The following is a 26,875-nucleotide window of genomic DNA, read 5'->3' as shown; positions in this document are numbered from 1 at the left end:
TACTGTGAAATAATGAAATGTACCCATTCTACATACTGTGAAATAATGAAATGTACTCATTCTACATACTGTGAGATAATGAAATGTACCCATTCTACATAATGTGAAATAATGAAATGTACCCATTCTACATACTGTGAAATAATGAAATGTACCCATTCTACATACTGTGAAATAATGAAATGTACCCATTCTACATACTGTGAGATAATGAAATGTACCCATTCTACATACTGTGACATAATGAAATGTACCCATTGCTTTGTGAATAAATGCTCTACTTTAGTCGGTGATCTACAAACTCACAGCAGCTTGTAGATCTGATATATTTTTTTTTTTTTTGATATATTTTTATTTCATTTTTTGAATGAAAGGCACAGGTACAGGCATACCAAAAAAGGTGCACACAAAGTGTAATTCAAATTATTATCAGTGGCTTGCCCCTTGCCTCATTTTTTTAAATCCTACCCCCAAACCCCTGCACCAACCACCGTTGACAAAAAAAAAAGAAAAAAAAAGAAAAGAAAAAATATAGTAATGATAACAATTAAATGCAACATAAACATATATCAAAACAAATTGTAAATAAAGAACAATAAATTAATCCCTCCCATCCCACCCCGTCATAGGCCTGAAAAGAAAAAGATACGAGCAAGAGTGTCAACAAAGACCAAAAAAAAATAAGGGATTATACAGATATAATTAGTTATATATGTCATGCTAGTTATACAGTAGAGGTCCTAACTTGATAGAGAATATGGTTCCAGCTATCTATTGTTTGATAATTTGCACCATTCAATCTAGCTGTAGAAAGCTCCATTGTTACAACATCAGTTAATAACTGTTTCCATTGATTAAAGGGCAGAGAATGTGGAGCTTGCCATCGCAGTGCCAACATTTTTTTTGCAGCGGTACTTCCTGCCAGCCAGAATCGTCTCTGAACAATACTTAAAGTTAAAGAATCATCATTAAGGAGCAATAATTTAGGACAACAGGGAATATGTTTTTGTAATACTTTAGATAGATAATGAGTTATCTGTTCCCAGAAACTTTTGACTGTGGGGCATTCCCACATCATATGTATAAAGGTACCAGTAGTATTTAAAGAACAGAGTGTACAGTTTGGTGAAATAGCACGTCTCATTCTATAAGCTTTCTGGGGGGTTAGATATGTTTTATGGACAAAATTGAAATGAATCTGCTGATGATTTGGGTTTCGTGATGCCATAATAATATTTCCCCACACTCTGGTCCAATTGATAGATTGATGATGTTCTAATCCCAAGTCTGTGCTCCAAGATTGGATAACGGGTATTAACGAAGTACCTCTTTGTGATAGATCTTTATAAATTATAGAAACTTGACCTTTGGACAGACCTGCAGTTTTTTTAGAGAGAGTAACTAAAGGGTGAGTAGCTGGTTTGGTCCATGGAACTCCATAGGCTCGCATAGCCGAACGGAGCTGCAAATATAAAAAAAAGGAGGTACCTGGTAAGTTATACGACTCTTTCAGATCAGAGAATGATCTTAAACCATTATCATCCATAACATCGGCAAGTACATGAATGCCACAATTGGACCATGATTGAGCTACAAAACAACGGCCTCCGCTAAGCAATAAAGGGTTATGGAATAAGGGAGTATGTTCATGCCACTTAGTATCCCATTTAAGTAACTTTTCATATTTGCGCCATAAGGATATGGCATGCGCTATTATTGGACCATAACGCAATCTACACTGCTTTGGTGAAATATCTGTGAAGACAATGTCCTGTAAACGAATCGGTGCCACAATATGTTTTTCAATATTAAGCCAGGGGGCCTCAGAATTTAAATTAAACCAACTCAACAGAGGACGAAGTGATAACGCTTGAAAATATAATTTAAAATTTGGTACAGCTAGACCGCCAGATTGCCGCTCATTTTGTAAGGTAGTAAGTTTAACCCGAGCTCGCTTGCCTCGCCATATAAATTTTGAGATTGCTCTATGTAAATTTTCCCAATGAGCAACAGGTGGGGCAATAGGAATCATGGAACTACAGAAGTTTACTCGAGGTAATATGTTCATTTTGATAATAGAGACTCTTCCGGAGAGGGAGACAGGTATATTACACCATCGATTGAGATCGTCTATGATTGACCTAATGGTTCTATTGTAGTTTACAGACACAATTTTTTCAATTGAAGGAAATATATCAATACCCAGATATTTAAATTGGGTTACAACCGGGATCTCATGGTCAAGCACAGAGTTAGGAGTAGTTTTTAGGTACATTAGTGCAGATTTAGTCCAGTTTATTTTATAACTTGAAATAGATCTGATATTTTCACTACTTGTGTGATGACACAAGCTTAGTGTCACACATACATAGGGGAAATAGCAGATCTACAAGCGGCTGTGAGCTTGTAGATCTGCTATTTTCACTATTTATAAATAGTTAATGTTTTGGACATAGCAGGTTTCTATCAGAGTAAATGTGTTGGACATACAGTAGCAGGTTTCTACCAGAGTAAATGTGTTGGACATACAGTAGCAGGTTTCTACCACAGTAAATGTGTTGGACATACAGTAGCAGGTTTCTACCAGAGTAAATGTGTTGGACATACAGTAGCAGGTTTCTACCAGAGTAAATGTGTTGGACATACAGTAGCAGGTTTCCACCACAGTAAATGTGTTGGACATACAGTAGCAGGTTTCCACCAGACAACGTTCATATTTAATGTAGAGCATAATGACACACAGTGTTTCCCAAACAGTGTGTCAGAGACACATTTCTATGGGCCACGAATCCCATCTTCTTTTCCTAAATTCAAATACGAAATAAAGTTTTAATGTAATAAAATATACGTTTTAGAACAAGCAATAAATGTATAATTAAGAACTAGTGAAAAGGCCTGGGCCGCGGCTCCTAGACCCTAGGCCGGCACCTAGGCCGGCAATCCAGCCTGACGGCGTGACGCGGGTTTGAGTCGGCCTTTGCCACATGTCCTCCCCTCATCTCTCTCCCCCTTTCCTGTCACGTTACTGTACCCTATCAAATAAAGGCAAAGAAGCCATAAACAATATCCTAAGAACCAGTGAAAATAGCTGATCTACAAGCTTGCAACGCGGCGAGAAGCACCGTGTTGCGTGCTTGTAGATCTGCTATTTTCACTAGTTGGGGTCCCGGAACAAACGTCTGATCTCTCCTTTGGGCCTCAACCTGAAAAGTTTGTGAAACTCTGCTCTGCATGACAGAGAGATATCTGTACACAACTTTAGTTATATTTTATATCATTCTTTATTTAATTCAGTGTTACATACAGTAAATGTGCTGCTTGTATAGATTATAAAACAACACATTCCATCATGGACAACAAATGGAATCGAGGAATTAAGGCATAAAATAGTACAGAAATTATGTTTTGGCATCATTTGGCATCCATGCGTTTTCTCTCGTATGCTATTGGTCAATATCTCTGAATAACAACAATAGAATGCTGCTCTTTTACTAACATCTGGTTTTAGCCGCAAAGCATTGTGGGACATGACGTTTCTTGAGTTATAACCCTTTGGTTGGGGGCAATACAAAAATAAAAGTCTCAATTCAATGTCAATCTATGTTAAATTAAATTAATATCAATAGACTGTATTAAATTTAATTAATATCAATAGACTGTATTAAATTAAATCAATCTCTTCATCTGTAAACAATCATATATGAATTTAGCAGCTTTCAATCAATCATGTCATAAAATTATGTCCAGGGGTGCCCTGCACACTTTTTTGACTTGAGATCTACTTTTAAAATGACCAGTCCAGCTCTTCAAGATCTACCCACCAAAAATATATATGTATCCCATTGCTAAAAATGACCTGAGAGAAATATACCTGAATAGCGGAGCTGGCGTTACACTGAATAATGTGTTTTATTAACTGTACAATAATGTGAAGACATTGAGGGCCGGATAATGAGCCTATAGACCCAAGGAAGAGTACTTGTGAATAGTCTGTGTGGAAGTGTGGAGGCAAGTGGAGTGCTGGTAAGTTCCATCCTAGCAAAAACACACCACGTCCACCCTATTCTGATTCTGGTTTAGTGGGATGAGGAGTTTTGTGATTTTGTTATATTTCAGGGAATGTCATGTGTTCTACCTGCACAGCCTTTGTGATCTACTGGTAGATTGCAATCTACATTTTGGGCAACCCATTAAGTTACAACAGGGAGAGTTTGCCCAGGGTGTCGTCCAAGCTGTGATTTGTGGACTTTGCTGGATAGAAATCTTCCAGGGTGATCCGTGTGTTCCAGCCTTGGTTCAGAGTGAACTTGTAGACACTTACGATGAGAGCAGGAAACATCTCCATCAGGTCAATGTCAGCAGCAGCCTCAGCACTGTAAACACACACAGCAGTGACCACTGAACACTACATGTTATGATGGACACCCTGAACACTACATGTTATGATGAACACCCTGAACACTACATGTTATGATGGACACCCTGAACACTACATGTTATGATGAACACCCTGAACACTACATGTTATGATGAATACCCTGAACACTACATGTTATGATGAACACCCTGAACACTACATGTTATGATGGACACCCTGAGCACTACATGTTATGATGGACACCCTGAACACTACATGTTATGATGGACACCCTGAACACTACATGTTATGATGAACACCCTGAACACTACATGTTATGATGGACACCCTGAACACTACATGTTATGATGGACACCCTGAACACTACATGTTATGATGAACACCCTGAACACTACATGTTATGATGAATACCCTGAACACTACATGTTATGATGAACACCCTGAACACTACATGTTATGATGGACACCCTGAGCACTACATGTTATGATGGACACCCTGAACACTACATGTTATGATGGACACCCTGAACACTACATGTTATGATGGACACCCTGAACACTACATGTTATGATGGACACCCTGAACACTACATGTTATGATGGACACCCTGAACACTACATGTTATGATGGACACCCTGAACACTACATGTTATGATGGACACCCTGAACACTACATGTTATGATGGACACCCTGAACACTACATGTTATGATGGACACCCTGAACACTACATGTTATGATGGACACCCTGAACACTACATATGATGTTATGATGGACACCCTGAACACTACATGTTATGATGAACACCCTGCTGCTTTATAAACGCTAGGGCTCCATTTTCGTTCGATCTTTCTAAATACACTGTTTGGGGATTTATCAGTGGGGAAGGGGTGTTCCCCCACTAAAGTTGGTATTTTGGTTACCTGTCTAAATCCCCAAAACACCTCCATTACCCGTTATAGTATGCATAGGTGTGGTTTGGGCGTTCCAATAATTAAATCAATCACGGGTCCATGCGCCATTGCCTTTAAGAGATCCCATATCCGTTGCCCGTTATGCCCAGTTCTATATTGCTCCATAGCCTTACGGTCTATAGCCCATGGAAGAGTGATGTGCTCCTGCTCTGGGGAAAGCATGCCAACTGAACACACCTCTAGGCGCAAAAAAATAATATCATAGGGGGGCAAAATCGGTGAAAAAAATGTGGGTAAGGGTAGTATTTAAAAATGTAATGGAGCAGGGAACTTCTCCTTTGGTCCACCCATTCCTGGGAAATGTGAGAAATGTCCAGTGAAAAAAAGTATAAAAAATAAAAGTCCATTGTGGGTGTATGGGATTTTTCTCTATCAGTCTATGACTAAACTCGGGTGAAATCTACCCAAACACCTGCCTGTAGAAAAAAAAGAAAAAAAAACAGGGATGTGGGCAGGGAAACAAATCATGACACCTCAGACATCAGCAACATTATGAAAATTACAATAATATAATTGTCCGGGTGAAAATCACCTGTGTTTAGTGTTCTAGGTAAAGGGCTGAACACTAAATGTTATGATGAAAACCCTGCCATGTGTCTACTGTAACTGCTGCTTTATAAATGAGTGAAAACACTCTGGGTCCACACCCAGAGAAGTGATCACACTGTAGGTAATACAAATGGAAAATAGACTTTGACTGATCATTCCCCCTTAAACAGATCACCACCGCTTACTTTTTTCCCCCTCTGTACATACTATACTTTTTATTTTTTTCTGAAATGATATAGATTTCTGTTTTGTTATTGATGATATAGATTTGTGTTGTTATTCTTCATGTCATGTCTATGGATTTTGCATATAGCACCTAAATGGAAACAAGACCGCAAGGACTTTTGTTGTTGTTGTACTTCCTATTTGGAATAAGTGTTTGACTGCACTCTGTGTGCTGTTTTTACAGTTATGTCTAATTCAATCAATTGGGAACCCATTTCTGGGTTGCTGTTGCTACAGTATGTAGGCCTACATGACATAATTGTTTTTGTAATTGAAAACAAAATTGAATGTTTTCAGAAAACTTCAGGATTAAGAAGATGTTTTTAGAATCGGCCTCAGGTCTAAATGGGTTATGAGAATTTTTAGCTGCACCACTTTGTTGTGATCAAATTCAACGTACTGGTGCTGATGGAGATTGCGTATGAAGCGCAGCAGTCCAACCACATCATCATGGTAGGGATTCCTCTTCCTCCTGTTCATCATCTCCTCAAACACCTCATGTGACAACTGGAAAAACACACAACTTCAACATGAAACGGACTTGTTGTCTAATATACACACACACACACACACACACATACACACCTGAACCCTACATGATTCAGTCTAATGGACACACCTGAACCCTACATGATTTAGTACACTCCTAGGTACACTCCTCTGCCCTTGGACTTTGTCTGTGTTTTGGGACTTATTACTTGTATTTGTGTTCTGTATACCTTATTTTGTAGTAGTGTTCTGTGATTTCCTGTCTGCCTTGTTTGCTGTCACCTGCCTTGTCTCACCTCCCTGTATCAGTGTAACCATAGCCACCTGTGTTCTGTTGCCCGTTAGCCTATCCCAGTGTTGATTGTGTGTTTCTGTTCACCTGTGTGTAGACTTGTCTATATATATGCCCCAGCGTTTTCAGCTCCTTGTCAGTTCGTCGTCGTGAATGATGTGGTCTGTTCCTTGTGTTTCCCTAGTTTATTCATAGTTATTCCAAGTCCTAGTTATGTCCTAGTTGTTCCAAGTTATTTCACAGTGTGTTTTTGAGAATTAAAACCACTTGAATATTCACTCCTCTGCCTGTGCCTGGTTCGTTCTGCACCTGAGTCCTACACCTCCAGAACCACATCGTGACAAATGGACATATATGTGTATATTATACACAGTTACTATATCGTTACACCCCATATACATATGATTTAGTCTAATGGACTACAGTATACATATGATTTAGTCTGAAAACACACCTCTTCAGACTCCATCTTAGCCTGCCGCGACACTTGCTGTAGCACTTGCCCTAGCCCCGACGACCGTACAGGCGTATGCAAAGGCTAAACTTATGTAACTTAGATAGCATTTTATGTAGACATAGCACTATATAGTATATATGCATAGTTTAATTATATAGATATTCCACTGTTCTGCTTACATATGATTCTTGATGACTTTTTATGTATAGGATACCATGTTTTTTGTTCTTGCTTAATGTAAATCGCTCTGGATTAAGAGCGTCTGATAAATGCCTAAATTGTAATGGACATATGTGTATTTTATACAGATGATTTAGTGTAATGGACATATATGTGTATATTATAAACATGATTTAGTCACCTTGTGTTTCATGGTGTGTTTCCATGTGCTGAACAGTCCCTCCTCAGCACACTGGTTCCACACAGCCAAGACGTTGTGGTGCTCAGGGTTTTCATAGTGCTTGTCGATTTCCTTCTCATTTGCAACCTTTTGCAGGAAATCAATTCTCCTGGAAGAATTCACAAAACAAAGATATATTGTGCACAAAAGAAAACCATGTTGGTAGAAAACTTACTGTTGGATCAAAAAATTATAAATTACTGGCAGAAAAAATAAATAAATAACCACATTAACTGATCTACAAGCTCCCAACATTGTGAGCTTGTAGATCGGCTATTTGCTTTTTGCACTAAGCCATGATATTAACTACAGATAACATTACTACTACTACTACTACTAGTGTAATGGAAAACATGTAATTGTTTCTTGTACGTTTTGTTTGTCCAGAAATAGGGATGAGCCAAGCATTCCTCCATTTTAGGTCTTTTCTTTGGGTCTTTATGGATCATCCTCTCGATGAGATCCTTGGCAACCACATCCTGAACGTGATCCAGGTTGTAGATTCCATCGTAAATGTTGGCTTCACATCTAAAGCCGGTGCCAAATGGATGGTGTCCTCCAGAAAGGATGTAATACGTCAACATCCCAGCCACCTAAAAAGGAGCATGAAAATGAGTAAGATTACATGTTTTCCGTTTTCATTTATTGCACGCACACACACACACACACACACACACACACACTAACCTGGATGTCAGTGCTTCTTTTATATGCAATTTCACTGTCTTCGTTCAAAGTCTCCTTTGCCTTCCAGCATTTCGTTCCTGCACTGCTTGTTCGTAGGGTTGTTTGTCCTTTGGGTAACCGGCGGCTTATTCCAAAATCTGCTAATCTTGCCCTATTGTTTACATCTGCAAGGCAAATTGAGCAGATCAATATAATAAGATATTATTAAGATTCATGGAAATTACATGTTATTGTATGTAGTTTCAATCTCTGAAACTGTGTGCTCTTAATTCCGTCTATATCTTACCAATCAAGACATTCTGGGGCTTGATATCTCGGTGGAGAATTTGAGGATTGTGACAATGAAGAACACTCAAGCTATTGAGAACCTGCTTTGCAAGATCCCTCCTCATTTCACTACGGCTCTCTTCAGGAAAGTGATTGTTTGATTCATTGATGTATTCTTCCAGTGTGTATTCACATAACTGAAGACCAAGGTATCCAAAGTCCCACTCCTCATGCTCTGCAAAGTCGACATATCGTACAATCGAAGGATGATCAAGCTTTGGAAGACGTAAAAAGCCTTCCTCATTCTTCAGCACTTGGTAGTTGGATTTGGACATTCTCTTAACTGCAACTTCAGTGCCGTCATCTCTTAGCCCCAAGAATACCTCAGTTCCATCACTTCCCTTTGCAATGCGGAATTCATCATCTTTCACAAACACAAGACTCCCAACTTTGATCACTTTGCTTTCATCTATGTCTGCAAGCTTCTCTAACTGTTGCTTCCATCTTTGACTGATTTGGTGCCATTCCCGTGGTTTTGGTGACACACTGGCTACGGGGTGGATAGGTTGTGGTTTTGGTGACACACTGGCTACGGGGTGGATAGGTTGTACATGTGAACCTCCAGTCAGACCAGATTCCTCAACAGGAACAGTTGTTGGCTTATCTGCATCAACATGAACTTCATCTTTCTGCTCCTCTTGCTTTCCTAATTTCTTCTTCTTCTTCTTCTTGGATCCTAAAGGCTCTGTTTTGGCAGTTGTGGAAACATCACACTCTGAGGCTGAGCTTGTTTTTTTCAGATACTTTTGCAATTCTGTTAGCTCTTCTTTCAGGTTATTATCCATCCCCATTTCTACAGATGCAATTATTTCCTCAGGCACATGATCTATTCCCACTGATGCAAAGATGTCATTAGCATGTTCACATGGAAGCAGGTTTGCCAGTATGCCATATGTATACACTCTCATCTCATAGGAGTGCTCTTTCTTCACAAAAGGAACAATCGTTGTGCACAATGTATGCATGAGGTCCTGATTCCAGTCATCTTTGACTTTAGTTTTTTGTGCAATCACATATATTGTCATCATAACATAAGGCTGTATTTGTGGAAATTGAGCGCTTGTGGAAAGGAGTTTCAGCACCTTGGGGATCATAGACAGTGATAACTCACTGGGTATCTCTTTCATTGTGCAGAAAATTGCATGTAGACTATTAACAACTAAAGTCTGCAGGGTTATATTGTGTATTTTTGGGAGCCGCTTGTCTGCATTTTCAATATAGCAGTTCAGCTTGTCATTGTCCTTCAACCACTTAATCGTTCTCTGACGATACTCTTCTCTTGAAGAACAGTCTTTTGTCTTATCTTCTTGGACAGAAAAGAGCATGTCAATCATGGTCAGATGGGTCTGAGGATCCTCCTCCAGCATGTAACGATCAAAAATGCTGAAAACTTCTGTTGGTGTTTTCTGTTGCACGGCAATGCCCAGATCTATAAAAGGTTTTATTTTAGAAAAATATTCACCGTCGCTCAATGCAAGCTCATGCATCATGTCAGATATTTTTACATTGAAAATACCATGAGCAGGATGTTCAGCAGAGATTGGTTGTATAATTCCTCCAGCTTTGATTAGGACTTTAACAATATCACCTCTCTTACTGATGGCAGCAACCTGAGTTGGTGTCATAGCGCAGGGACCATTTGCGATAACATTTGGATTTGCTCCTGCTTTAAGCAGTTTGTGCACAAACTCAAGTGGCGTTTTGTAAAAGGGGGCATGGTGCAGAGGTGTCAAGTTATTTGTGGATAACAGATCTGGGTTTGCACGCTCTTTCAGAAGGAAGGTAAAAATGTCTTCCTTGTGAAATGCCACAGCAGCACTTAGAGGACATATATGATAGCGGAGCTCTTTGCATGGGTAAAGGACATTGATGTCTTTGCCTCGGATTGATTTCTTGAACTTCTTGAGGTCGCCACTCATAATGAGCTGTATTATGGGATGTGTTTCTGTTGGGACAGATGTGGTCCCTGGTGGAACCTCTCGGAGCTCATTCATGCTCTGTGCTACCAGATCCATTTATTTGCTTCAGAATAGCTGTGGGTTGACAAAGAAAATGTGTTCAATACATTTATTCAAACATGTATTATGTATTTAACTGAAGAAAGGTTCAGTTTTAGAAATGTAAGGTTGTTGTGTAATCATTGCTTGAAAGAAAGTAAGTACAAGTACTGAATACCATTTTGAGGCACTTTTACTTCATTTGAATACTGTATCCATATGTTTCAATACTTCACTATCTACTTCAATACATCAGAGGCAAATGTATTTACTGAGTTACTTATAGAGTTCACATTGTGAGCTTGCAGATTGGCTATGTTTGAAAGATGTTTGACATTTATTTTATTTTAAAAAAGACATTCTGCAGAATGATTCGGCTACTTTTACTTTTGATATGTTAAGTACATTTTGATGACAATACATCTGTAATTTTGCTTGAATAAAAATGTCAATACATGACTTATTACTTTCTTACTAAGTATTTCTTCATTGTAGTATAGATACATGAAGAAAACAAAAATTTCCACCCTGTGTGTAATTGTTAAGGTTCAGGGCAGAAGGTCGCAGTTAACTATGAAACGTGTGTTTTTTGTCACATCACTCACAATCCCCATACATTTCTGTAACTCAATTTGTCACATCACGTCACTTCACTCACAATCCCCACAATCACCGTACATGGGGAAAGCCCACATATATTGTGACCAGGTCTCGTGACATCACTATGACATCATCAGGGATGATAGTAAATCAGGGATCAAATCATATAGTAAATGCGACCTGCTGTCGCAATTAAGCCCATATATGGAGGTCCCTGATGTCATCAATATTAGTATATGGATATATGTCATAACCTGTTCTGACATTCCATATGTTGATCCTTCCCCATCCATCCTTCCTCTTCGATGTCTCCCTTTTGACTGATACCTGTCCATTTAAACTCTAGACAGGCCTGCCCCAAAGTTGGCAGCTGACAAAAACTAGAGTTCTCAACAGGCCTGGAAATTAAGACCCGGCCCTACCTGGGCCCTCATCAAACCCTGTACACTCAAGACACTGCCACCCTTAGATCTCCATATATGGAGCTGACCGGTTCTGACATTCCTAAGTTGATCTGACCTCATCAAACCCTGTACACTCAAGACACGCTCCCCATATATGGCCAGTGGTCGCTTCTCGCCCCCAGGCGTCTTACTGTTCTTTTGAAGTTGTACTTGAATTAAAAATATGTATCAGACCTGTCATAGTCACTCAAACCATTTGAGATATACAGTACAAAAAATACAGTTGTTGTTCTGATGGTAGGAAGGAAGGGGTTAAGTAAGGACGAGTGGAAACATGATTTCACAAATAGGCTCATACCATATCTGCGACATAGACATTTTTACAAAAATATGGTTTCATTTTAATAATAAACAAATACTTACAAGTCACAATTACATCTTTAAGAATAAGGTGGTAAATTAAACTTACAGTTTCTGGGTATAATCTTGACCATACGACTGTCTTTCAAATCCGCATTAACCTCTGTCTGGTGACTCACAACCTCATGAAGACAATGTTACTTACAGTAGTAGGACTTCCCACTTCCTCTCTCTCTCTCTCTCTCTCTCTCTCTCTCTCTCTCTCTCTCTCTCTCTCTCTCTCTCTCTCTCTCTCTCTCTCTCGGCTACTACGTTCTTCTAACTTTCACTATCGAGTAAGCTAAGCTTGAATTCCCATGAAATAGAAAGTCTGAAATTCACTTGACTTTACTGTGTGTGTGTGTGTGTGTGTGTGTGTGTGTGTGTGTGTGTGTGTGTGTGTGTGTGTGTGTGTGTGTGTGTGTGTGTGTGTGCGTGCGTGCGTGCATGCATTTGCGCGTTGAAAGCGGCCAATCAGAGGCTGTCATGTTTCCTGACACGTGACACCATCCAGATGTGAACATAGTTTGAGCATTGCACACACACTACACAGCATGCTGGAACTGAACAGTCTCTCTACTTCTCTTCTCTCACTCTCCAGACAAGCTAAAAGAAAACAACATCCTGCTACGGATTTATAGTCTTCAGTTCCACAAATGATGTCTGATGAAGACCTAAACACTGGAATTGTGAATTCATTTGTTATTGAGCTACAATTGTGTGGATACTTTAACTTGTCATTGTTCTTTGCATTGTTGTCCAGCACCTGGGTGGCAGTGGCTCAGCGGTAGAGTGGCCGGTAGAACAGCCAGACCATGACAGAATAGTGGATTTGATATCGAAAGACATCTCTTCCATTTTCAGGTCCGCCATCATGCTTTATAAGCATTCTACTGTGAAGCCGAGGATGTTTAACCCGTGTAATGATGATTCTGTGTTCTCTAACATTTCAGCTAACACCCCTGATTGTGTTAGCTGAATTGTCATTGTTGTAAATGAAAACCATAGAGAGGTGTTCATTCTCGAGGTCGGCTGTACCTTTGACTATAGCCTGGAAGAAGCCTTTCTAACCAAAGTGCTGAAGTATCAGCAGCTAGTGCAGACCATCTCACAGCTAGGCTACAGATGTAAACTTTTATTTTTTATCTTTGGCAGCCTAGGGCATGTGCATAAGTTGGTTGTGAGGGGCTTACAAATGGCCGGCCTTTCCAAAAGGAGAGCCAAGCAGTTAGCGAGGTACTGCTCAGTTTCAGCCATTATTGGAAGCCGCTCAATTTAGAGGAGGCGTTGTTTCCTTTATCCATGATTTATGTCTGCTGCCCTGTGTCCGACATGTCAGCTGTACTGTATGTAATGATGCTTTGCCGTCCATGCACGTTGTAACGGCTGCTCTCCCACTGTCAAACTGCACTGGCAGTGTTTATGTCCTCTGTACAAGGTATTCCTGTACTTCTCATTATGTGGACATAAATAAACATTTCAAATGTGTGTGTGTGTGTGTGTGTGTGTGTGTGTGTGTGTGTGTGTGTGTGTGTGTGTGTGTGTGTGTGCGTGCGTGCGTGCGTGCGTGCGTGCGTGCGTGCGTGCGTGCGTGTGTGAATGTAATTCACAATCTATGTAAAGCGCTTTATATAAATGCACCATTTTCCATTTTTACCTGCAGCCTAAATGTGCAGCAAAGCAAAGACATCTGGCGCCCTCTTTAGGTGTTCTGTGTTGTTCAGAGGAACCTCAAATTTGGGGAATATTTTAAAAACATTCAAACAAAACTGGTGAAGCTGATAGCTGATCTACAAGCTCACAACACATCACATCTCACTCATTGTGTGTGTGACACTCTAGTATGATGAAACAGGACATTAATTTGACACCAAAACAACACATTAAACGTTGAAATGCAGAGATACAAGGTTTCTGACTGACAGCAACAATAACAATGTTTTATTTTTACTTATTTTTACAGTATCTAGTAGGCTATAGTTCATTCTATATCGTGTGTCTTTGTGGTTGCATTGATAATGTTATCAACCCGATCATCGAAAAGCATTAAAGATAGACAAATATACACAATACTAATACTATGTTTACATGAGGTCAGTTCTGAATGGCAGCACTGTGCCTGTTCTTTTAGAGCGGTTTGGAAAGACAGTAGGGACTCACACTTCTTTATGACTGTTGGTAGGGCGTTGATACTGTATCCCATTTTGATGGCATACAGTATACCACGAGAACGAATTGAAACCCTTGTTTGAGCCAAATCTGGGTTAAATGATGTTGTAGGACCCATTATGATAGTGGTGTATTATACATTTTGTTGGCAATATTATTTTTGAACATCAAAAAGTAGTAATTTAAAAAAAAATCCCAAAACGTAGCACATCCAAAAAATTAAATTAATGGCAGACATGTATTTATTGGCACACACCAAAAAGGAGCGCTTACGCGTTTTGGCCATGAGCCTTCATCAGAACATGTTCTAATGGATTTATTTAATTCCTACTTTTTTATGTATACTGGACTTGGGTTTAGCACTCCAATGAAAACCATTGCTGATGCACAACCTCTTTTTCTCATTATAAGAGAACTGATACTAGTTCATTAATTCATTTCAACTGCTCAACAAACTGGACCTCCATTATGTCATGTTTCTGTGTCCTGCTGTGTACTCCTCTGTATTTGTCTGCACAACATCTAAACACCAGTGGAAAAACTCACAAGCTCAACAACAATGGTTGTTGTTTCACTGTATATACTTTGTTTTAACCCTGTAAGACCCGGATAAATTTATACTTGCAAAAAAGAGATTTCAACCTTACTACTACTTTGTACTACTATGACTTATGTTAAAAAAATATGTTAAAAAAAAAAAAAAAAGTTGAATGAAAATCTTATTATTATTATTATTATTATTACAATAATAATAATAAATTAATAATTTACATTTGGTGGATATCTTTCACAATAATACATGATACATGTTCTAGACATTCTAATGATCACACAAATATATGTATTACATGCATTTTAGTTACTTTTATCAGGGTTAAAGATTAAAGGTCATAGGTCAATTTTGATTAGAAAGTCCAGAGATTTTGAAGTTGTGTAAATTTGTGCCTCTGTGGGGGGTAGCAGACAGCTCAGATATTCTAATAATATATGATTTAATAATTCTACTAAATAACGGAACTCTCCTTGTATCCATGCTGCTTTGGCACATCATTTTTTTTCCTTCAACAGAATAACAGATGCTAGTTTACTATGCAGATAACTCACGTGTTCTCATGTTTTTGTTTCATAAGTTTAGTTTTTTTTGTTTCTCGACCACAAATGTACAGAAAGGTACTTAGATATCAGGTTGTTAGATAAATACTATAGGTTACTTGTTTAGCTGCTATCCTATAGTTTATTTGAGGCACTATATTGTTCACTGCATTCTATTTACCGCTAGTAGGTGACTATATTTACCTTGTTTTTTGACTACAGTTCATGTTCACTTATTCTTATTTATCACTTGCAAGTGTCTGCTATATGGTTAAATTGTAATTAAATTGGACATTGTTCTTAAAACATGGAATAGTTTCCGTAATAACCAACAACATAATACTGACTGATTGAAGTGACTTTCTATTCAGTATAAAAATGCATAAAGCTCAGATGATCTAATGTTATTTACTATGAATAGAAGACAAAACATCCACTGGAACATAATCGGTGATTTCCCGGTTCAAATCCTTCTACATAATGTTGAGCATGTAGACATGTGAGCCAGCAGATGGCGCTACAGGCCAAACTGAGGAAATAGACAATCTGCAATGTTTTATTATGACTTTATATTTACTCATAATCACTGGTGGAAGGTAACTAAGTACGTACATTTACTGAACTACTGTACTTTCTGATGAATTGAAAATGGAGGACCCTATCTTAGTAGTGCAGTTCTTGTATTGACTTGTGCTTTCGTTTGAAATGTACCCACATGTATCTACATATGTGAAATAATGAAATGTACCTATTCTACATACTGTGAAATAATGAAATGTACCCATTCTACATACTGTGAAATAATGAAATGTACCCATTCTACATACTGTGAAATAAAATGAAATGTACCCTTCATTCTACATACTGTGAGATAAAAAATGTAATCAATCAAAACCAAGTACAATTTGAAGGTACTTTTACTTGATTATTTGTCCACAAGCTCACAAAACGTGATGCGATATAAAATAAAATAATAATACCTGTATTTAATTCTGTGATGTACACTGACGTCTTGCTGCAGTCTGGACTAATATTTATGAACAGATATCAATGGAAATATTTATATATAAAGTAAATATATACACATGATTTAATACAACAAAACCAGATTGATATTTTTAATGTAATCATTTTTTTAATATGCTTAATATATTTTTAATATGCTTAACACAGCGAACGCTAATCGCGTATCAATACGTTATCAATTAATCAAACGTCCGGTGCGAACCACGTATCCATACGTTCTAATCACTTTTTTATAGCATACTTTCATTCATCTTTTTACCCACCCGGACAATGAAGAACCATCCCCCTGTCATTGCTGCTTAGTCCCGCTCACGTGATCAGAAAAAAAAAAAAGAAAACAGGAGGGCGGGCCGCTTTACGCGTAGAAGCCAGTGTAAAATGGATGCGCCCATGCCGATCTAGTCGGTGTGTGAAAAGAATCAAATTTCACCTAACCTCGCCTCACCAGGCTTTCCACCTCGGACATTTCACCCAACACTATAATACTCGATTCCCCCCTCCCCTCCTGTTTCTCCAGGAGGAGGATCTTGCGAGATGGGGGCTCTCCTCTGTCTCTCGGAAAAAAACATGATGAACGGAACGCTGCCTAAACACATATGCACCGGATCGCCATTGCATAACGTCTGCAACACACATGGACAGATGCATGTTTCCTTCTTCATACTGTAGCGACCAAACGATCCCAGAGCCTACAATACTACGAACTAACCACAGTATCGAGGGGCCGCCACGACAACAGACAGTGTTCCGTTGGTGGATCACGTATCGCCATGCAGAGCCGTCATAATCGGAGATCGCTCGGACGTGTGATTGTAACGCTTTTTTATTCATTATAATTGTAGTGATAAGACCGCAATGAACGCGTCGGGGACGTAATCGACCCGGGTGTAATGTATAACGAACTTTTCCGCGTCCTAAACAGTGGTGTTGTGATCTGTGGAAGTCATTTTTTCCTTGTCGACATCACAGCCGGGTGAAGCTTTTTTTTTTCTCCATCGCCCCCAAGCTGCATGCCCATAGCCTGGCTTGGCCAGCCTCATAGCGGGGATTCACTGAAGATTCTTCCCCGGAGGAAACATCAGTGAACCCTCGCTATGAGTCTGGCCGTGCCAGGCTAGCATGCCCAGGCATGTTCCCCTATACTAGCTTGAAAAACAAAATCAGCTGATGATGACAACGCGTCTCACCGTTATACTATAGTTCTGAACCGAACGGTGGAATGGGACTTTTTATAGCCGTACGGATCAAGACTTTTGCTGCCCAATGTGCCCATGACCCCCCCCCCCCCCCCAATGTTACTGCGATCAAAACAATGAAAGCAGTGAGATAGATTAGGCGAGGCGGCAATCATCATCATCATCATCCTCATCTAAAGAAAGCAGAGTTATGAAGGTTTATAGTCAGACATTGACAGGCAGATATAACAATAAACACAATAAATATGCTATACATCCTATACACCGAATGAAAGCCCTGAATGTGTACTTTTACGAGGAAAAGAGTAAACATTGAACCCATGTACAGTTTGTCATAAATTGGTTACTGGGTGGATGCACATTGCGCCCACCAGATATAACTGCAGAGAAGACATGGACCCGAACTCAATATTCACAAAATAAGGCCTATAGCGACATATAAATACTATATACCATATGAAACAGAAGACTCTCTGCTTTCATAAGAAAAAAACTTCTACTGTAGTAATAATAAAAATCACACCCATGTGAAGTGAGTGGTGCAACTCTGTCCCATATTCTGTTCTCTGCTTATTCAATACAGCTCGCTATATACGGACTGAGGCAGAAAGTCATGTAAACCTTTTATTTACAGTTTGGTCTGTAAACTTCTACTGTAATAATAAAAATCACACCCCTGTGAAGTGAGCGTTGCAACTGTTCTGTACTTATTCACTACAGCTCGCTATATACGGACTGAGACAGAAAGTCATGTAAACCTTTTATTTACAGTTTGGTCTGTAAACTTCTACTGTAATAATAAAAATCACACCCCTGTGAAGTGAGCGGTGCAACTGTTCTCTACAGTTGCACCGCGCAACTGTAGAGAGTCAGAGAGTCTTCTGTTTCATACGGTATATAGTATTTATATGTCGCTATAGGCCTTATTTTGTGAATATTGAGGAGTTCACGTCCATGTCTTCTCTGAAGTTATCTGGTGGGCACAAGCTGCATTCAATAACCAATTACTGTCTAACTGTAGATGGGATCAATGTATACTGTTTTCCACGTAAAAGTACACATTCAGGGCTTTCATTCGGTGTATAGGATGTATAGGATATTTATTGGGTTCAATTGTATATCTGCCTGTCAATGTCTCTGACTTTAAACCATCCATAACTCTGCTCGCTGTTCAAGATAACCACTTCCAGGCAAATGCAGGTGTTGCAAAAAGGTCAATATCTCCAGAATGGAACATGGTAAAATCAAAATGTATTTTTTGAATTGAAGTGGACAAGTTCAGCTTTCTTTTGATGTATGCGTGTGATTCTCGCTATAAGAGAACATTTTGCTGTGGGCCCCCGAACAAGGCCTTTGTGCAATGTTAAACGGTAGCAACATCAAAATAGGCCTGCCGAGATCCTGTAGCAATCAAAGTGTTAATATATCGTAGCTGTCGGGCAGAAACATCATGTCTCTACATTTAAACTTGTTATGTTTCTTTGTGAATACTTTACTACTTTAGTCGGTGATCTACAAAATCATAGCAGCTTGTATACCTGTATCTGATATTTTCACTACTTGTGTGATAACACAAGCTTAGTGTCGCACACACATAGTGAAAATAGTACAAGCTCACAAAACGTGATATAATGCGATATAAAATATAATAATAATACTTTATGTCCTGTATTTAATTCTGTGATGTACACTGACGTGTACATCACAAGTGGCTGTGATCTTGTAGATCACTATAGATCACTATTTATAAAAAGTAAATGTATTGGACATAGCAGGTTTCTATCAGAGTAAATGTGTTGGACATTGTCACAGCCCTGGCCACAGTCTGTGCCACACACACTCATCCACACACTCATCATGCTACTCATACAGTAGCAGGTTTCTATCAGTAAATGTGTTGGACATACAGTAGCAGGTTTCTATCAGTAAATGTGTTGGACATACAGTAGCAGGTTTCTATCAGTAAATGTGTTGGACATACAGTAGCAGGTTTCTATCAGAGTAAATGTGTTGGACATACGGTAGCAGGTTTCTACCAGTAAATGTGTTGGACATACAGTAGCAGGTTTCTATCAGAGTAAATGTGTTGGACATACAGTAGCAGGTTTCTATCAGTAAATGTGTTGGACATACGGTAGCAGGTTTCTATCAGTAAATGTGTTGGACATACAGTAGCAGGTTTCTATCAGTAAATGTGTTGGACATACAGTAGCAGGTTTCTATCAGTAAATGTGTTGGACATACGGTAGCAGGTTTCTATCAGTAAATGTGTTGGACATACAGTAGCAGGTTTCTATCAGTAAATGTGTTGGACATACAGTAGCAGGTTTCTATCAGTAAATGTGTTGGACATACAGTAGCAGGTTTCTATCAGAGTAAATGTGTTGGACATACAGTAGCAGGTTTCTATCAGAGTAAATGTGTTGGACATACAGTAGCAGGTTTCTATCAGTAAATGTGTTGGACATACAGTAGCAGGTTTCTATCAGTAAATGTGTTGGACATACAGTAGCAGGTTTCTATCAGAGTAAATGTGTTGGACATACAGTAGCAGGTTTCCACCAGAGTAAATGTGTTGGACATACAGTAGCAGGTTTCTACCAGAGTAAATGTGTTGGACATACAGTAGCAGGTTTCTATCAGAGTAAATGTGTTGGACATACAGTAGCAGGTTTCCACCAGACAGCGTTCATATTTAATGTATAAGCATAATGACACACAGTGTTTCCCAAACAGTGGGTCGGGACCCATTTGTGGGTCAGAGACACATTTATATGGGCCACGACTTCAGTAAAAATCCCATCTTCTTTTCCTACATTCAAATTCAAAATAAATTTTTAATGTAATAAAATATATACATTTTAGAACAAGCAATAATGTATAATTAACCTAACCCAAGAACTAGTGAAAACGCCTGGGTGGCTGAGTGGTCCAGGCACCTAGGCCGACAATCCAACCTGATCGCGTGTCGCGGTTTCGAGTCCCAAGCTCGTCGGCCTGTCCCGCATGTCCTCCCCCGTCACATTACTGTACCCTATCAAATAAAGGCAAAAAAGCCATACAAAATATGCTATAAGGTAGTGAAAATAGCTGATCTACAAGCTCGCAACGTAGCACGAAGCGACAAACGTCTGATCTCTCCTTTGGGCCTCGACTTGAAAAGTTTATGAAACTGCTCTGCATGACAGAGAGATATCTGTACACATATCATTCTGCTCTGAATGACAGAGAGACATATGTACACGTTAGTTATATTTGATATCATTCTTTATTTAATTCAGTGCTGTACATTTCATTAAGGCACACAATTGTACAGAAATTATGTTTTGGCATCATTTGGCGTCCATGCGTTTTCTCTCGTATGCTATTAGTCTATATCTCTGAATAACAACAATAGAATCCTGCTCTTTTCTTAACATCCGTTTTCTTTTTTCTTTTCTTTTTTCCTTGAGTTATAACACTTTGGTTGGGGGCAATATGAAAATACATGTCTCAATGCAATGTCAATCAATGTTGTACAAATTAGATCAATATCAATAGACTGTATTAACTGAAATCAATCTCTTCATCTGTAAACAATCATATATGAATTTAGCAGCTTTCAATCAATCATGTCATAGGTGCCCACACACTTTTGTGACTTGAGATCTACTTTTAAAATGACCAGTCCAGCTCTTCAAGATCTACCCACCAAAAAATGATTAGCCTATCCCATTGCTAAAAATATGTAAACAAATATATATACCTGACGGAAATATACCTGAATAACGGAGCTGGCGTTACACTGAATAATGCGTTTTATTAACTGTACAATAATGTGAAGACATTGAGGGCTGGACCCAAGGCAGAGTACTTACAGCATGAATAGTCTGCGTGGAAGTGTGGAGGCAAGTGAGTAAGCTCCATCCTAGCAAACACACACCACGTCCACCCTATTCTGATTCTGGTTTAGTGGGATGAGGAGTTTTGTGATTTTTATATATTTCGGGGGAATGTCATTTGTTCTACCTGCACAGCCTTTGTGATCTACTGGTAGATCGCGATCTACCTTTTGGGCAACCCATTAAGTTACGACAGGGAGAGTTTGCCCAGGGTGTCGTCCAAGCTGTGATTTGTGGACTTTGCTGGATAGAAATCTTCCAGGGTGATCCGTGTGTTCCAGCCTTGGTTCAGAGTGAACTTGTAGACACTTACGATGAGAGCAGGAAACATCTCCATCAGGTCAATGTCAGCAGCAGCCTCAGCACTGTAAACACACACAGCAGTGACCACTGAACACTACATGTTATGATGAACACCCTGAACACTACATGTTATGATGGACACCCTGAACACTACATGTTATGATGGACACCCTGAACACTACATGTTATGATGGACACCCTGAACACTACATGTTATGATGGACACCCTGAACACTACATGTTATGATGAACACCCTGAACACTACATGTTATGATGGACACCCTGAACACTACATGTTATGATGGACACCCTGAACACTACATGTTATGATGGACACCCTGAACACTACATGTTATGATGGACACCCTGAACACTACATGTTATGATGGACACCCTGAACACTACATGCTATGATGGACACCCTGAACACTACATGTTATGATGAACACCCTGAACACTACATGTTATGATGGACACCCTGAACACTACATGTTATGATGGACACCCTGACATCTGTCTACTGTAACTGCTGCATTATAAATGATCACTCAGATCTGTCTGACTGGATCTCACACCCAGATAAGTGATCACACTTTAGGTAATGAAAATCAAATGGAAAATAAACTTTGACAGATCATTCCCCCTTAAACAGGTGATCACCACCGCTTCCTTTATTCCCCCCACTCTGTACATACTTATTTATTTATTTCATTATTTTTATTATATAGATTTTGTGTTGCTATTGATGATGTAGATTTTTGTTGTTATTTCTTCTCTTCATGCCTATGGATTTTGCATATAGCGCCTACATGGAAACAAAACCGCAAGGACTTTTTTTTGGTACTATATCCCCTTTGGAATAAGTGTTTGACTGTACTCTGTACTCTACAGTTATGTCTGATTCAATCAATCAAAAAAACCTAAAGAACCACTTTGTAACTTATACCTTTCAAGACGGGAACCCATTTTTGGGTTTCTGTTGCTATGTAGGCCTACAGTATATGACACAATTGTTTTTGTAATTGTTCAATAAATATGTGAATGTTTTCATTAAACTTTAGGTCAGGATTTAAAGTTGTTTTTAGAATGGGCCTCAGGTCTAACTGGGTTAAGAATGTTTTGAATGTGTTTTGTTGTGATCAAACTCAACGTACTGATGCTGATGGAGATTGCGTATGAAGCGCAGCAGTCCAAACACATCATCATGGTAGGGAAACCTCTTCCTCCTGTTGTCCATCTCCTCAAACACCTCCTGTGGCAACTATAAAAACACACAACTTCAACATGAAACGGACTTGTTGTCTAATATACACACACATACAGACCTGAACCCTATGTTATTTAGTCTAAGGGACATATATGTGGACATATATGTGTATATTTTACAGTTACTGTATCGTTACACCCCTATATACACACAAAGGCTAAACTTATGTAACTTAGATAGCATTTCATGTGGACATAGCACTATATGCAATAGTTTAATTATATAGATATTCCACTGTTGTAGCTTACATATGATTCTTGATGACTATTTTTATGTATAGGTTGTATTACCATGTCTTTTGTTCTTGCTTAATGTATGTCGCTCTGGATTAAGAGCGTCTGATAAATGCCTAAATTGTAAAGGACATATATGTGTATTTTATACAGATGATTTAGTTTAATGGACATATATGTGTGTAGTCAATGTAACATTTAGCACCCTGAGCTGGAGTCGAACCCCGATCTCCAACTCAGTAGACAAGGCAAGCAACAAGCCGTGCCAAGAGAGCTAGCTGGCTTGGAGGAGCAAGTTACGGCCGGGTCTTTTGCAGGGTCATTACTATCATTATTATACAGATGATTTAGTGTAATGGACATATATGTCATATGTGTATATTATACACATGATTTAGTCTAATGGACATATATGTGTATATTATGAACATGATTTAGTCACCTTGTGTTTCATGGTGTGTTTCCATGTGCTGAACAGTCCCTCCTCAGCACACTGGTTCCACACAGCCATGACGTTGTGGCGCTCAGGGTTTTCATAGTGCTTGTCGATTTCCTTCTCATTTGCAACCTTTTGCAGGAAATCAATTCTCCTGGAATAATTTACAATGCAAAAATATTGTGCAAAAAATGAAAACATCATGTTGGTAGAAAACTTACTGTTGGATCAAAAAATGATAAATTACTGGCAGAAAAAATGAATAAATAACCACATTAACTGATCTACAAGCTCCCAACATGTCACAATGTGACCCGTTGTGAGCTTGTAGATCGGCTATTTGCTATTTGCACTAAGCCATGATATTAACTACAGATAACATTACTACTACTATACTACTACTAGTAGTAGTACTAGTACTCACTGTAAAATCCATAATCTTTTCAAATAGCTGATAATGTGTGTGGGCGCCACAACTATACACATTGGAAAGATTTATAGGACCAAGTATTAAAGAAGGTCTTTCCCCCTCCGTGAGGTGGGTTATCCGGTGCCAGATACTATCCTGGAATTTATACCCTCGCCTTATTGTTCGTGTTGTAAGCACTAGAGTACAGTAGTTGCTTCCAGAGCTAACAAACCTTCTCTGTCCGACTGAAAGAGGTGGTACTGGCTTACAGTTTACCAGTAGCAGGTGCAGGATCTACCTGACCTGACCTGATCTGCACTCCTCTGAAACAGGTTGATGACTACAAGTATTTGGGTTCATATATATCTTCTTCCCAAAAGGACTTTTAAACTAGGAAGGGTATGACCTGGTCAGCCTGCAATGACATGCATAAGATCTGGTCATCCCAGCTTAGTAAGATGTTAAAAGTAAAAATATTTAGGACGACCGTTGAGCCGATTCTACTCTATGGCTCCGTGACATGGACACTTTCAAAGAAACTAGAGAAACGGTTGGATGGCACTTACACCCGCCTTCTAATGAAGCAAACTCTGTCTTGGAAGAGCCACCCATCGACTAATCTAATATACGGCAACCTTCCCCGTGTTTCTTCACTAATCCAGAAGAACACAGTTTGCCGGCCAGTGCTATAGCTGACAATGAGGTTATATCTTCCCTTCTTCTCTGGAGTCCTGCCTCGAAGCAGACCAGAGGTAGAAAACTGTCGTTCCCCGATGTCATCGCTAGGGACACATGCATCAGTAAGCAGGAACTGGGGATGGCAATGAAGGACCAGAAAGTCTGGCATGGCATTGTGAAATCTATGATCTCGACCGTGGTCGAAAACTGATGATGATGAGTACTACTGTATGTGTAATGGAAAACATGTACTTATTTCTTGTACCTTTTGTTTGTCCAGAAGTATGGATGAGCCAAGCATTCCTCCACTTTAGGTCTTTTCTTTGGGTCTTCATGGATCATCCTCTCGATGAGATCCTTGGCAACCACATCCTGAACGTGATCCAGGTTGTAGATTCCATCGTAGATGTTGGTCTCACATCTAAAGCCGGTGCCAAATGGATGGTGTCCTCCAGAGAGGATGTAATACATCAACATCCCAGCCACCTAAAAAGGAGCATTTAAATGTGTAAGATTACAAGTTTGCTGTTGTCATGTATTAGACTTTTCGCACACAGACAAAATAATCTAGAAACCTGGATGTCGGTGCTTCTTTTATATGCAATATCACTGTCTTCGTTCAAAGTCTCCTTTGCCTTCCAGCATTTCGTTCCTGCACTGCTTGTTCGTAGGGTTGTTTGTCCTTTGGGTAACCGGCGGCTTATTCCAAAATCTGCTAATCTTGCCCTATTGTTTACATCTGCAAGACACATTTGGTTATATATATTAGTTTTTAAGATTGTTGGAAAATATATGTTTTATGTTTTTCAGTCTCTGATACTGTGTGGTCTTACTTTCTTATGTATCTTACCAATCAAGACATTCTGGGGCTTGATATCCCGGTGGAGAATTTGAGGATTCTGACAATGAAGAACACTTAAGCTATTGAGAACCTGATTGGCAAGATCCCTCCTCAAATCACTAAGGACGTCTTGAGGAAAGTCACATTTGATGTATTCTTCCAGTGTGTATTCACATAACTGAAGCGCAAGGTAACCAAAGTTATCATCCTCTGAAAAGTCGACATATCGTACAATCGAAGGATGATCAAGCTTTGGAAGACGTAAAAAGCCTTCCTCATTCTTCAGCACATCGTAGTTGGATTTGGACATTCTCTTAACTGCAACTTCAGTGCCGTCATCTCTTAACCCGAAGAATACCTCGGTTCCATCACTTCCTTTTGCGATGCGGAATTCATTATCTTTCACAAACACAAGACTTCCAACTTGGATCACTTTACTTTCATCTATGTCTGCAAGCTTCTCTAACTGTTGCTTCCATCTTTTACTGATTTGGTGCCATTTCCGTGGTTTAGGTGACACACTGGCTACGTGGTGGATAGGTTGTGGTTTTGGTGACACACTGGCGGGGTGGATAGGTTGTGGTTTTGGTGACACACTGGCTACGGGGTGGATAGGTTGTGGTTTTGGTGACACACTGGCTACGGGGTGGATAGGTTGCACATGTGAACTTTCAGTCAGACCAGATTCCTCAACAGGAACAGTTGGCTTTTCTGCATCAACATGAACTTCATCTTTCAGCTCCTCTTGCTTTCCAGAGGTTTTTTTCCTTTTTCTCTTATTCTTTTTGGATCCTGATGGCTCTGTCTTGGCAGTTGTGGAAACACCACACTTTGAGCTTGGCTTTTTAAGATACTTTTGCAGTTCTGATAGCTCCTCTTTCATTTTGTCATTCATGCGCATTTCTGTAAAAGCAATTATATCCTCAGGCACATGATCTATTCCCACTGATGCAAAGATGTCAGCGGCATGTTCACATGGAAGCAGGTTTGCCAGTATGCCATATGTATACATTCTGATCTCAGAGGAGTGCTCTGTCTTCACAAAAGGAACAATCGTTGTGCACAATGTATCCATGAGATTCTGATTCCAGGCATCTTTGACATTAGTTTTTTGTGCAATCACATATAGAGTTAGCAGAATGTTTTGCTGTAAGGGTATTTCAG

At 39.3% G+C, this 26,875-nt stretch overlaps 2 protein-coding genes across 4 annotated transcripts; both read right to left on the bottom strand.

Moving 5' to 3' along the window:
• Positions 1–3,966: 3,966 nt before the first annotated feature.
• Positions 3,967–12,521, bottom strand: LOC306935085 (uncharacterized protein). The gene is made up of 7 exons (XM_079517938.1): positions 12,453–12,521; positions 12,250–12,412; positions 8,453–8,616; positions 8,138–8,358; positions 7,727–7,874; positions 6,528–6,634; positions 3,967–4,373 (listed from the first exon to the last, which is right to left on the bottom strand). Exons 2-7 carry the CDS (start codon positions 12,272–12,274, stop codon positions 4,196–4,198), a joined length of 843 nt encoding a protein of 280 aa, XP_079374064.1. The 5' UTR covers positions 12,275–12,412; positions 12,453–12,521; the 3' UTR covers positions 3,967–4,195.
• LOC306935083 (serine/threonine-protein kinase/endoribonuclease IRE1-like) lies at positions 3,970–26,174 on the bottom strand. 3 transcript variants are annotated; one of them, XR_013791351.1, is made up of 7 exons: positions 25,721–26,174; positions 25,446–25,609; positions 25,136–25,356; positions 23,790–23,937; positions 23,002–23,108; positions 21,588–21,908; positions 3,970–4,060 (listed from the first exon to the last, which is right to left on the bottom strand). XR_013791351.1 is itself a non-coding variant. In XM_079517936.1 (7 exons), the coding sequence occupies exons 1-7, from the start codon at positions 26,019–26,021 to the stop codon at positions 20,682–20,684; spliced, it is 1,008 nt and encodes a 335-aa protein (XP_079374062.1). In that variant the 5' UTR covers positions 26,022–26,174; the 3' UTR covers positions 20,655–20,681. The 3 variants fall into 3 exon arrangements, 2 of the variants coding, with proteins under 2 accessions (XP_079374062.1, XP_079374061.1); XM_079517936.1 differs by lacking the exon at positions 3,970–4,060 and adding an exon at positions 20,655–20,696 and having other exon boundaries at positions 21,857–21,908; XM_079517935.1 differs by lacking the exon at positions 3,970–4,060 and having other exon boundaries at positions 21,381–21,908.
• Positions 26,175–26,875: the final 701 nt, after the last annotated feature.

Source organism: Electrona antarctica, assembly GCF_951216825.1.
Source record: "Electrona antarctica genome assembly, chromosome: 13".
Lineage (NCBI taxonomy): Eukaryota > Metazoa > Chordata > Actinopteri > Myctophiformes > Myctophidae > Electrona > Electrona antarctica.
This window is presented reverse-complemented; position numbering and strand designations above follow the sequence as displayed.